General features: G+C 36.9%; 1 protein-coding gene across 1 annotated transcript in view; it reads left to right on the top strand.

Moving 5' to 3' along the window:
* The window catches only part of LOC150086173 (MYG1 exonuclease), a 97,574-nt gene extending 83,476 nt beyond the window's left edge, over nt 1–14,098 (top strand). Inside the window, exons 9-10 of the mRNA XM_090374816.1 lie at nt 3,571–3,752; nt 13,924–14,098. Of these exons, the coding sequence (XP_090230942.1) occupies nt 3,571–3,752; nt 13,924–14,098 (357 nt within the window). The remainder of the gene's footprint in view (nt 1–3,570; nt 3,753–13,923) is intronic.
* Nucleotides 14,099–14,304: the final 206 nt, after the last annotated feature.

The following is a 14,304-nucleotide window of genomic DNA, read 5'->3' as shown; positions in this document are numbered from 1 at the left end:
GGATGAAACTTTATTTAGGGAATGGGCGAACAGTACCTTCGGAATCTCTCCAGACCCTAATTTAAAGAATAACTCTCTCGCACCAGACAATACCAGTTGGCTGGTAAATTACATGAATAACATGACTCCATCCGGATCCAATCTTGATATCAGACCTCTACTAACAGAAATCACCATAACAAGAAAATATAATTCAGGCATTAAATAGTCTCCCAAATAAATCCACTTCTGGCCCTGATATGTTCCCCCTCTTCATCATGAAAGTAAGCAGTCCATTCATCATCGAGGTCTTGCTACACATATTTAGAGAAACCCTACACACTGGAATTATCCCTGAAATATGGAAACATTATATTGTAAAACCCGTGCCTAAAGTCAAACATCCGAAAGACAAGAAGGATTTTCGTCCAATCTCTATAAGCTGCAATTTACTAAAATTGTTCGAGAAGACTCTGCTGCCAATTCTTGTTATGCATTTTTTCCATAAAAGACCACCATATTTACACACTGTGATTCCAAAGAGATCAACTGTGACTAATCTAATGGACACCCTATTTCGGATCCAAATGACTCTGAACGCCAAAGAACAGATTGATGTAGTATTTTTAGACATTAAAGCTGCTTTCGATAATGTCTCAATCAATTCCTTGATGACAATACTTGAAAGGCACTTCAGAATACAGGGAGGCCTATTAAAAGTCATCGTTTCCATTCTCAAACAAAGGCATTTGAGAGTAGAACATAGAACCTTCCAATCGAACCACGTCGTCTACAGAGGAGTTCCCCAAGGTGGCGTCCTTTCCGCACTATTTTTTGCTGCCGCTTTGGACCCCTTCCTCTCTACGCATCCTGACTGCAGCTCTTACGCAGATGATATAAAACTCTTCATCTCGTCAAAACACGATGACAAATCTGAAGCAATCAACGCCCATGCCACTGCCCTAATAGAAGAACTTGACCATTATCTTGAGAATATTGGCCTATCCATAAATCCGACCAAGTCAGCACAAATGTCTTTCACCAACCTGAAGAAGAAGATGAACATAAACATCTACATAAATGGTATTAGAGTGCAAAAGGTTTCTCATCACACTGATCTAGGGCTCACCTGGGATGAAGGCCTGACCTTCCAACAGCACTTTGCCAACACTAAAGCAAAAACTCTGTCAGCAATGTGGGCGATAAGACAGGAACTTACTGGAGTAAACAACCAAAAACTTGCCACTCACTACATACAAACATGTCTTGTTCCGATTCCCATGTATGCCTCGACGATCTGGTCCTCTGCTTCCCTCACTAACATCAAAAAATTCATGGGTATCGAGTTCTGGATTTTAAGGTGGTTGAACCGTGTTAATGGCCTCCCTTTCACCATCTCGAGATCAATCATGTATGCTAACCTTGGTTGCACCCCTTGGAATCAGTTGCTCATTACAGGAAATCTGCGTAATCTCTGTCAACTCCTCACCGATCGCTTTGACGCTCCAAATGTCCATAATCTTGTTGCAGGTCCTAGGCTTTCCTGCGTCCTTTGCAATAGTTCATGGATTCCCCTAAGAAGCTTATTACAGAATTTAACTATGCTTAGAAGATGTTTTCCGTCTAACATCCTCCAAACGTACAACACCCTGAAGATTGATCCCCACAAGTTCTGTGATGAGAAAGCGTACAGATCTGAGAAGATACAGGACATGTACCACCACATAAAACTGTAGAAGTTTCCTGATTATCTCCTTCAGGATGGAATCTCCCATGAACTCTACTTTGCTGAAGGATTAATTTGTTTTAAATCATTATGTGTTTTGTATGTATATGTATTGGTTGTATATGCACACATTAGGACGCGTATGTGTTTATATGTCTCTACCTTTTTGCTCGTGTCACTGTATATATTTTTATCTGCTATATTTGCTCACTTTAGATGTTTGTTAGATAAAGAAACTAATGTTCATAATATTATATAGAAACTGTTTCTATAAAATAGAAATAATAATAATATGTGTAATTTATGTACGACTTCTATGTTTGCTGTCTAAGTCAAAATGTACAAATGTATATAGGCACCCTCCTAGCTGAAGGCTGTTCAGGGGTGAAGCATATGGAATAAATTGAATAATAATAATAATAATAATAATAATAATAATAAATATTGAAAACAACAATAGGCCCAGCACTGAACCCTGGTGGAATCCACTAATAACATTAGTTCAAGAAGAGCGGTGCTCGTTGTTTACAATTCTCTGCCTTCTCCCACTCAACAGGCACCTCTGTAGCCAGGTGGGAAGGAGCAGCAGTGCGTAGCACACGCTTCTTGATTAGACCGGGGTTCGAGCCCATCACCACCAAATACGGAGGATGCGGAAAGGTCAGGGAATGACCACCGCATATCCCGGAGCAGTATGGCCTTAGTTGCTAATGCTCCTAAAAACCAAATAACAAATAAATAACAAACTCTCCCACTCAACCATCCCATTATCCAAAGTGGTAACTTGCCTTTAATGCCACTCTGCTTCAATTTGCACAGCAACAGTATCAAAAGCTTTTCTGAAATCTAAGTATATGATGTCAAATTTATTTTTTGCATCCAGTTCCTTTGTCACTGTGTCATAAGCAAAAACTCAGTTTAGATCAGCTTTCTGATGACGTTTTCAAAATGATATCGGCTAACAAGAATAGAATTACAGAAAACTTTTCCATACCATTGAAAGGTGCCATTAGTGACCTTTTGCTGTTTGATTAATTGCTAAGGGGCTATTCACAAATTACATAGCGTTTTTTTTTTTTGGTTTTTTTTTTTAACTTTGTGAACATCTCCTCCCTCCATAACAACAGATTTTATCTCTACCTCATTGTTCTATAATAAAAATTTCAAACAAGAAATAATAAATTTAAAATCATTGAGTTTAAAGTTTGTAATTTTTAGTTGAAGTAGTAGCATTATTTATATATTTATTTTTAGGAAAATGTCTGTAATCTCATGCTCCTTTCCCACCCACAAAGCATTAATATTTTACCTGATCTCATCCCTGGCCTTGTGTTAATGAATTTGTGAATGGCCCCTAATTCCAGTGACTCGCTAGTACTAACTTTCTGGCTGTGTATGCATAACTGTAATGTGTATGTATCTCATAGGATGTTATCTGCTTGCACCCATAGTTGCACATTCTATATTTTCCTTTGTTTGGAGTTACATCACCTACTGAAAAGCTGTTGTGGTAATAAAAATGCAATCACAATAACTTAAAAACATACAGGTATTATGTTTTTACAGTATGTTACTTAAAAATGTAATAAACATTTGATACCTTGAACTAAGTTAAGGTATACAAGTATGCTTTACAAATAATGTGCATGGCTCAGATACATCTTGCAACTGTTTGGTGGATATCTAAGCAGTTAATATTCGATCACTAGGTAATCAAGAATCTACTGTTTTACTTTTTTGCAGTTAAGTATTTTGAAATTGAAACTCCTTAAATTCAAATTATTGTAATGACAAATGATTAAGAAACCATTAGAATAACTTTCATTTATTCCATTAGCTCTTTTTTTAATTTATGATATTTTTAGGTGGATCCTAATGGAGAAATAATTGAATTAAAAGACGGTGGCTGCCCATGGAAAGATCACTTGTTGGCTCTAGAAGAAGAGCTAGATATTAAGCCAGGAATCAAATTTGTTATTTATACTGATTTAAATGGAAAATGGAGAGTGCAGTGTGTTCCTCTTTTCCTAGGAAGCTTCGAAAATCGGTGAGATTTCTGTACAACAGTCTTGATGCCAATTGTATTTAAGCATTCATTTTAAAATATCTTTTGTTAAAAGAAAACTTTCCCTTTTTGCCTTTTATATACTTGAAATTTAATAATTTTTAGATAATTAAGTCATAATTTTAAAATGTCATAAATGTAATTGTTTTTGTTTTATACCGAACAGCCAATTTTATGCAGCCATATTGAGATTTACAATGACAGAAACTCTCCCTTCCACCACCACCACATACCTTCTTAAAATATAAGCAACTCTGCATGCTGTGGAGCTGTGTGAAATTATAAAATTACACTCAAAATGATTTTGCAGTCTTGCATTTCATTATTGCAGGACTCTCACTTGGTAATTATGGTGACTATTTTTTGTCCTATCAAATTTATATTGGTAACTCTTTAGGAAGCTTCCAGATCAGCTAGTGTATAATCTTGCTACCTCTGCTCTGCTAGATAGTGACTGGAGGGAGTCTAAGTAGTGTGTACGTGGGGAGCATTGTCGAGGCCATGTTATGTCAAGGATCTGGGTATATTCTTACCCTGCGTACGCCATATCCAAAAATTTCATTACTTCATACAGCATGTCCCCCCCCCCACACACACACACACCTTTTCTTACTATTGAATACACCATGATTTGTCAAACTAATAGAGTAAGCTCATCTGCAAAAAAATCTAAACCTCCCAAACACTTCCTAGTTCATTTCACAAATATACGTTGTCTCAATTCTAATCTCAACATTGTCCATTTCCACTTGCAGTCTGCCAAACCCCATGTACTTTTTCTGACAGAATCTCAGTTATCGGTTGATTCAACTACAGCTGAACTCAGTTGCCCAAATTATTCACTGTACGATTCCTTTCGCCTTAAAGGTGGTACTTGTGCATATATCTGTTCCGATATTCCCTGTCAGAGACTTGGTAATTTGGAATCTCCTCTTTTCGATCTTCTCTGGCTTAAAATCTCTCTGCCCCATTGTGTCAAATTCATCTGTCTCTACCATTCTCCAAACTCCACTAATCACTTGGAGCTCTTTGATTTCCTCTCTTTGCAACTTGACTTTCTCCAGTCCAACTTTCCTAACAGCGAGGAAATTTTCCTTGGTGATTTTAATGTTCACAACTCCAGCTGGCTTCCATTTTCTAGTCACACCGACCCAGCTGGTCGAGATGCTGGGGCTTTTGCAATTTCTAATCACCTTGCACAGATTGTTCATTTACCTACAAGAATACTGGACAATCCTAACCATACAGCCAACATGCTTGATCTTTTTCTCACAAACAACCCTTCTAAGTACATGGTCGAAATTAGTGATCCTTTAGGTACCTCAGATCACAACTTGCTGATTTTCTCTTCTCCAACGGACCCTTTATCTCATGACTATTCCCAACCTCATATCGTCTGGCATTACAAGAATACAAAATGGGATGGCCTGTGAGATTTCTTTTCTTCTTTCCCTTTGTCGGAATACTGTTTCAGAACTTCTGATGTCAATGTTTGCTCAGATCGTGTCAGCGAAATTATTCTTGTAGGAATGGAATCCTTTATTGCACGCTCCACTTTAAAATCTCATCCTTTATTTAAACCTTGGTTTTCCAAAAAATGTGCTAATGCTGTTCAAGAGAAGAATGTTGCATATCGTAATTGGTTTGTTTCCAATTCTTCAGTTTCATTTTCTGCCTACACCAAAGCTCGCAACAATTGTAAAGCAGTCGTTAATCAGTCCAAACTAGATTTTGAACAGGCTAAGATTAGAAAACTTGTTTCTTGCCCTAATGGTAGCCGAGCATTCTGCTCTCTTGCCAAAGCTGTGAGCCGCAACTTTTGCCCATCTCTGCTCCCACCTCTGTCAAAACCAGATGGTTCAGTTGTCACTTCAGCCAACGATAAAGCTGATCTGCTAGCATCCCATTTTTCTTCCAGCTCATGTATTAATGATCTTGGTAAAACACCTCCCACCGTTCCCAACACACTCCATTCAATACTTCCTGTGGTCTTCCGTCAAAAGGATATCAGAACTATTTTGATATCCTTTTGACGAATCTTGATATCCTTTTGATGAATCTTGATGCTAAGAAAGCTCCAGGTCCTGATGGTATTTCTCCACTTGTTCTCAAAACCTGTGCTCCTGAACTTACTCCTGTTCTTTGCCACCTTTTTTCACTTTCTTATTCCAAAGGTGTTTTTCCTTCTGCTTGGCAATTTGCTTGTATCCAGCCAGTTCCTAAAAAGGGTGACAAGTACCTCCCATCCAATTATCATTCCATTGCAATTATTTCTACTCTTTCTAAAGTAATGGAGAAATCAATTAACCGCTAACTCTTAAACTACCTAGAAACCTTCTGTCTGATCATCAATCGCCAGTATGGATTCTGTCAGTGTCGATTCACTGGTGATATTCTAGCTTATGTTACCATTTATGGACAAATTCAATGGAAACGTTTGGTGAAACACAAGCAGTTGCTCTGGACATCTCAAAGGCTTTCGATCATGTTTGGCATAAAGGTCCTTTAAACAAGCTTCCATCTTATGGTTTGCCAACTGTTTTTTGTAATTGGTTATCCAGTTTTCTCTGATCGCTCACCGAGGGTGATGGTAAATGGCTCTCTTTCTTCTAACTTTTCCACTAATGCTGGTGTTCCCCAAGGTTCAGTTCTTTCCTCCACTCTTTTCCTCTTGTATATTGATGACTTTCTTCCATTGACTGGAAATCCTATCCATAGTTTTGCCGATGATAGCACATTGCATTCCACTTTCCATTTTGAAAAACCTTGCCCTGCTCAATCAGCTTCAACTTCTCGAACATCTGCTACCAATTCCTTAAATACTGATTTAAGTTGATTTCAATCCTTCTAAAACTCAGTCTTGTCTTATATCTTGCAAAAAGGATTCTTCTGTTCCTATGCTTATCTTTGTGGGCACTCCGATTTCTAGGCAAAATGATATATCTCTTTTTGGGATTACCCTGACTTCTATTCTCTCTTGGCACAAGCATATTACAAATATTACTTCCTCTGCATCTAAAAAACTTGGTTTTCTCTTTCGCTCTCAGCGTTACTTTTCTTCTAAACAGCTGTTCACTCTGTACAAATCGCAAAACCGCCCTACCATGGAATATTGTTCCCACATCTGGGGCAGTGCCCTCAAAACCTCTCTCACGCTTCTAGATTCCATTCAGAAGAGGGCTGTTAGGTTAATTAATGACTCCTCTCTAACAGAGTCTCTCCACTCTGTCTCATAGATGTACTGTTTCTTTTCTACAGATACTTCCACGGGCACTGTTCTTCTGAATTGGCTTCTATAATTCCCGCTCTCTCTTTGAAAACAGTCCGAACTCATGCTGCCACCAGCCAACATCCATTTACTGTCCAACTTCAAACTCACGGAACCAACTTTTCATCTTCCTCATTTATTCATTTAACTGCCGTTTTCTGGAACAACCTTCCTTCATACGTGTTTCCTGAAAATTACAGTCTACAGAAGTTCAAGTCTAATGTCAACAAATATCTTCTTTCATCTTCTCAACCTCCAACCCAATAGGTTATAATACCTCTCGTGTGTGTGGTTTCCATAAAAAAAAAAAAAAACAAGGGTTAGAGCTTGATAACACAAAGGTCAAATGTGCAGCCTCTTGTCTTTTTTATTTCTCTTACTGAAAATGAAATGATAATGACATAAGTGATAATAATTACAATGTCACTGCTTCCCCTTTGGCATTTCACTTCTAATTTCATCTACTCCCTTTGCCTTTTCATCATCTTTTTCCACCTCAATGAATTAGATGACAGCCAAAATTTTCTTCATTTTGATTGTTCCTGTCGTTCACTGATGTCATCAGTTCATTTGTTTAGCAGCTCATCAAAGTATTTAATTGATAATTCTAAAATATCCTTCTCTTGTGTTTTAAACTTTGTCTTTATCAATTTTAATTACTGTAGTTTATGTGCTACCCCTTCCAGTTTTTAATGAATGCCAAAACAATTTTTAATCTTATCTTACCAATTCTTGCTTTCCATGTCTTTTCAATAATTTTCCTAAGATTTTTCTTTAGTATCTTTCACACATATGGTTGTTGGCAAGTCTGAGAACTTTTTGGTTTTTGTCTGTTTTAACACTTTTGTACCTATTATTTTTGGCACTAATTAACATTTTTAGTTTGCTTTATACAAGATTATAGTCACTTCCAATCTTGAATCCTCTATTTATTCCTGTGTCTTCAACTAGTTGTTTAAAGATCCTTTTTAGTAATAGTATCATCAGTTGTGCTTTTCTTGTTTCTGTCATATTCCCTTTGTGTAAGCTTGTGCTGAAATTCCATCTGTGACCAAGCAATTATAATAAAATAAACAAATTAAAAGAAAACTATGAAACTGCAAAGTGAAAAAATAATTTTAGTTTTATTTTTCATTTTGTAATTTCATAGTTTTCTTTTGATTCATTTATTTTAATTGTTTGCCCAAAGGTAACATGTAATTTATTTATTGTTTTTTAATGAAAAATTTTTAAAAATGTTTTTTTTACACCTGTGGTTTCCAACAAAGCAAAACTTTTAATAATTCTGCTGAAAATTTAAAAAAAAAAAAAATTATGAACATGAAATGTTAACATGAAACTTATTAGTCACTTCCATTTTCAATTTTACAAAGTATGCAAAATTCAGAATTATGAATGCAACCTTATTAATCTTTTGTCAAATAAATAATTGAGCAACCAATTTAATTTATAATAACTGAAATGTAAAGCAATCAGTATATAATTTATTGTGGCAGTAGCATCAACTGTCCGGTGAGAACTGCAGTTGTGCACACAGCAGAACCCAAAAATAGTAACAGAAATGGTTGCATCTCATCTGTCAATACATTTTGCATAATTAGTTTGTATATTTGGGAATGTAGAGAGAGAGAGAGAGAGAGAGCGAGCGTGCACATAGCCACTAATCGTACATTGGAGATTAATGCCCAGTAGATATTTTGCCGATGGGCCTATTGGATAAGGTGCCACCACTGTCAAGTTAAGAGTGTGTGCCTTGAATAGAATTCTAGTAGCATTTTACCATTATCATTAGCTTTACCTTTCTCTCCAGATTTTCTTGAAATATTTCTGCAGATTTAATTTTCATCTCCTACTCCCTTGTTGCAATCTCTGTACATTACTGTTCTTTGTTATTAGTTTTACTCTTTTGTAATCTAGTGAAGAACTCATCCATTTCATTCCTTTTTGACTCTTCAGTTGAGCTGCATGCACAATAAAATTTCAATCACCAAACATTCCATCTTAAATTTTGTTGATATAAATGTATTGAATAATTTTTTCCAGACAAGGTTTCTTTTAAACTAATTTCAAAGATTAATACAGGTGAGCTCTGCAGCTCACTTGTATTAATCTTTGTTTCTGTGATAATACCTGTTATTCTGATATATTGATTGAGTTCTGCTAATTCTACATACCAGGTGGGATGTCATCTAGGTCAACAAGGTCCCCACTATGCTTGTCTAGGAATCAGGATGCACAATATTAAATATGCTGCTACAACACCCATCAAGATAAGTAATGTTGATGGTACCTGTCTTTATGGCAACTAGCACCACTGTGCTTGTTCCCTGACAAGCACAGTGGTGACCTTGTTAAGCTGTTAACATCCCAGCTGCTCTCTTAACTTGTTTAGTTCTATGTTGGCTCACTGGTAATAGATTATGCCACCAGAACATGAGGATTGGTTTGGACCTCAGTCAGTTCTCCACAAATCTAGTTAAGAGATATGGAAGCCATCTCCTGATTAATAGTGTGATCCTTCAGTAACCTTAGGGCTACAAGAATTGTGGTACTAGATTACTGAATTATGTACCCCTGTACATAATTTATTTTAAAAAAGTTTCATTACTTTATTTTCAAGCCAAATGCTTATAGCAAGTATTGATCGAAATCTGATCGAAAATTTATTGATTGAAATCTGATCCGTTCAGAAAAGTATTTAGATAGTAATTTGGAAAGCTTTTGAATACTCCTCATCTAATGTTAGTTATATAGAATTAAAAATTTGTAATACAGTAAAAGTCCGAAAATCTGGAGTGCACGGGGACTGGGTTGATCCGGATTCTCAGGCAGTACTTTCAAAATTCAAATGTAAGATGGAATAAAGAAGAGATGACCAGGTAAATTTTTACAGTTTATTCATTAGCAAATAAAGCATGCTTCATTTATCGAAACAAGCAGTTTTAAAGAAAAATGAAGTCAACACCTGACAAAGATATAAACAAAAATTTTCACTACAAAAAAAAAAAAAAAAAAAAAGCGTGTAATGCTTGAAATCATGTTTAAAAATGAACAATGTAAAAGAAAAATATAGTATATAAATGAAAACAGAAGATACATATTTTATATAAATTAATTATTTGTTTTAGTTTATTAACGAAATATTTATTCGTGCTTTCCCGTGATTTCTGTTGCGTCTGTTACACTGCTTGTGGATGGAACACTTGCAGCTTCTACTCTGTCTGCTGCACTGCTTGACGCTTCTATTGCTTTCTTTAAATACTTTCGTATATCATCTTGTTTACGACTTTGTAATTTCTTTGTGATAAAATTATTATGCACGACGTCCTGAAGATTGAAGCTATGGTTCTGTTCCATAAATTTAATAACCGTTTCAATGGACTTTTCTGCAGTAACCCAAGATATCTTTTCTTCTTCAACTTTGTCATTTTCTTCACCAAGTTCTTCTGAATAATTCTCTTCTATCTTATCAGGAGTTATAATGCTTTGAATAATTTCTTGATCAGTGAAAGTCGCTGTAACTTTATCATTTTCAATGCATATTCACTCTTCTACGTCATCAGCATTAAGTTTGCGTAAAGGGTTGTCTTCCATACATAATTTAACAGTTTCCATCAGTTCTTTCACTTTAGATGCCTTCAGCTTTATGTGAAATCTTTCCAAATCTTCATTTCGATCAGATTGTAGATGTGAAAACATCACGGTCGGCCATAACTTTCACCACGCTCTTAAAAGAGTTAGTCTTGGCTGCATTCCACGCGGTCGCGAGTGAAAATGTTGCATCTTTGATTGTAAAACTGCATTGAAATTCTGAGGGGTCAATATTCTTATGCATCATTTTTGTCATAAAAATAATTTTTATAGTGACATTTAAAGTTCCTAATGACTCCTTGATCCATGGGTTGAATTAATGGTGTTACGTTTGGTGGCAAGTAACATGCAAAAATATTTCCACAATCAGACTGATTTTGATTCATGATCCATGGGTTTAATTAATGGTGTTACATTTGATGGCAAGTAACATGCAAAAATATTTCCACAATCAGACTAATTTTGATTCATGATTCATGGGTTTAATTAATGGTGTTACGTTTGGTGGCAAGTAACATGCAAAAATATTTCCACAATCAGACTAATTTTGATTCATGCGGATGGGCCCTACAGTTGTCGAGAAGTAGCAGGCATTTTGTATTTGCAGGCTTCCCCAATTTTCTCAAATTCTGATGAACTGATGGAACAAAATCACGAACAAACCAATCGTGAAATACATCTTTGTCTATCCAAGCATTCTTTTGGGCTTTATAGGTCACAGGTAAGCGCACAAATCCTTTAAAGGCCCATGAGCCCTGAAATTTAGTAATCACCAAAAGCTTAATTTTATGCCGACCTGAAGCATTTGCACACATAAGAACAGTTACTCTTTCCTTATTAAGCTTAAACCCTATTGCATTTTGTTCTTGGTTTCCAGCCAAAGTTTTTGTGGGTAAACACTTCAAGTAAACCGCTGTTTCATCAGCATTATAAATTTGATCGGCTGTAAGGTCATAGTCAGATACAATTTTTTCAAATGTTGCACTGTATTCTGTTGCTGCTTGTTTATCAGCCAACTGTCTTTTTCCAGCAATATCTAACTGACTAATACCATGACGAGCCTTGAATTTCCTAAGACATCCATCACTAAATGTGCACTCTGATTCTATTAAAAGACCTTGCTTTGGCAATAAGCATCGGCCCAGAAATTGCCATACCTTCCAATTGTTTTAACAAAAACCATTCGTACAACACTTTATCAAGATTCTCTAATTTTGGCCAATGTAAACTTTCTCTCAGCAATTTTATTGTGAGGCTCACGCAAAGCTGTGAATTCTAGACTTTTATTCTTTGCCTTTTTTATATCACAACTTGTAGACTTTCCGATGTTGTACAGTGGTGTGCTAAACTTAAGGACCAACACTGTTTCTAAAGGTTACAACTACAAAATCAAACGAAACAATTTGCATAACTGTGGTCGTTCAGTAGAAAGCTGGTGCACATGCAAAAATTTGAATCGTGATGAGAGGGCTCACATAAACAAATAAAAGCCGCAGTTCAGTTATGTGCAAATTACTGAATGGTGAGCATGATTGTTACAGATGATCGATTGGTTTCATAAAGTGCTACAGACAACGAAATGGCCAGTAGACAACATCGGGATGACTTTACCCAGGGTCGAATAATTGGGAAGCTTGAGGGAGGTCGAAATGCGAGAAGTGTGGCTGCAGAGTTCGGTATCGCCCATAGCATCATCTCACATGCGTGGTCGGCCTTCAGAACAACAGGTACAGCTGTTCGAAGGACCTGTGGTGGTCGTCCATGAAAAACAATGCGCAATAATGACCACTATCTACTCCTACAGGCCAAGAGGGACCAACACCAGACAGTGGGATCCATTGCAAACCACTTGCACAGGGCTCAAGTTATCGCAGTGTACTGTGGTCAGACGATTCCACAAAGGATTGTTCCTTTAACACCTGCCCATCGGAGACACTGTTTACAGTGGTGCATCGAACACAAGGACTAGACAGCAGCGCAGTGGGGTAAGGTACTCTTTACTGATGAGAGTACATTGTCTCAGCAGCGATTCTGGACTTCAGCTGATCTGGCGAGAGGTTGGCACACAGTATCACCCCACAAACATCATTGAAATGGATCGATATGGCGGTCGAGGTGTTCTCATCTGGGAAGGTGTTACCTTGGATGGAGGTACACAACTCCAGATACTGGAAGGTGGTACTGTATCCGGTGCATGCTACTGTACTGAGGTAATCCTTCCCCATGTGCATCTGTTCCCAAGTGCCATTGGCCCTGAGTTCGTGTTTATGGATGATAACACCACACCCCATCACACTGCAGCGTTTGATATGCTTTTGGAAAGTGAGGACACCGTTCATATGGATTGGCCTGCCCGTTCCACCGATCTAAATCCCATCGAACACATATTGGATACTCTGGGGAGACACCTAGCAGCACATCCACACCCACCAGAAAATGTTCGCAGCTGAAGATGGTGCTGACAGAGGAATGGATGATGTTACCGCAAGAACTTATCAACAACATTGTTCTAAGTATGGACACGTGGTGCAAAGCCTGCATCGATATTAGGTGTGGCCCTATCTCCCACTGAGGATCACCTCTTCCCTTTGTTCCATCTTTGGCAGTGATGCATCTGTATAATTGCAGCCAGTGCTATGTTGCCATTTTTGAATAAAGTCCCTCTGTACTGTTTTGTTTTCGTGTCTGTGTTGTTTCCTTCATCGTTTCTCTACCGCGCAAGGTTCCTTTGGTATGCCTTTCCCATATCCAGGTCACTCCTATGAGAAGCTACAGGTGAAAACCTGAGTGGTCCTTAAGTTTTTCACACCAGTGTATGTTTCCACTAGAACAGCATTGCTCACACCAATTTCTAGTTTCTTAAATATTTAAAATTTGTCACTCAGTTTCAACATGTTCTTCTTTCTCTTCTCACCATGAAGTTCATTTATTTTAAGAGCTATTATTATGGGCTTGTAAATATGTATGCTATATATGGTAAATGGAAGTAGGACAAAATTTATAGCATTGCCACGATTTGATTGCTCGTTTCAAAATGGCAACCACGAGCTCGCTTGTTGTCGATGGGCATGTGTGGCATGCACGCACACACACAAAAGTCCGCTAAATTTAAAAATTGTGTTTTCGTAAAGTCCTGATTTTCGTACTTTTACCATAGTATTTTGAATTTTGTTTTATGTTTATTGTGGCTGTGTTTTATCATAAAAATGTGATTCTGGGTTTTTATAACTGGTTGAGTGAAATATTGTAAGTTGTAAGAAGGCTTGTAGTACACCTTGAAATATTTCCTTGTAGATTATCAATAAAATCAGAATGGAGAGGATTGCGGGATGAAGAATTAAGTAAATGTAGTGAAATTCCAGGCTGCATTTTTGTTCATTCAAGCGGATTTATTGGTGGCAACATCACTAGAGAAGGAGCTCTGAAAATGGCACAGAAAACTCTGGCAGCAGCTAAAGAAGTATCTTGATATGTGAATGATTAAGTTTGTAAATAAAATGTTTTTTTTTTTTTTTATATTTTATTATTGAAAAATTCTCATTTACCTAGAAACAGTAAGCATTACTACTCTAGAACAGTGTTTCTTAACCTGTAATCTGCGAACACTTTAGCAGGAGGGTCCATGCATTGTTCAAATATAAGTAAACTAATTTTATTTTTAGAAAGGGGCTAGTA

This window comes from Mastigoproctus giganteus, chromosome 5 (genome assembly GCF_048544385.1).
Source record: "Mastigoproctus giganteus isolate SK-2022 chromosome 5, ASM4854438v1, whole genome shotgun sequence".
NCBI classification, from domain to species: Eukaryota; Metazoa; Arthropoda; class Arachnida; order Uropygi; family Thelyphonidae; genus Mastigoproctus; species Mastigoproctus giganteus.
This window is presented reverse-complemented; position numbering and strand designations above follow the sequence as displayed.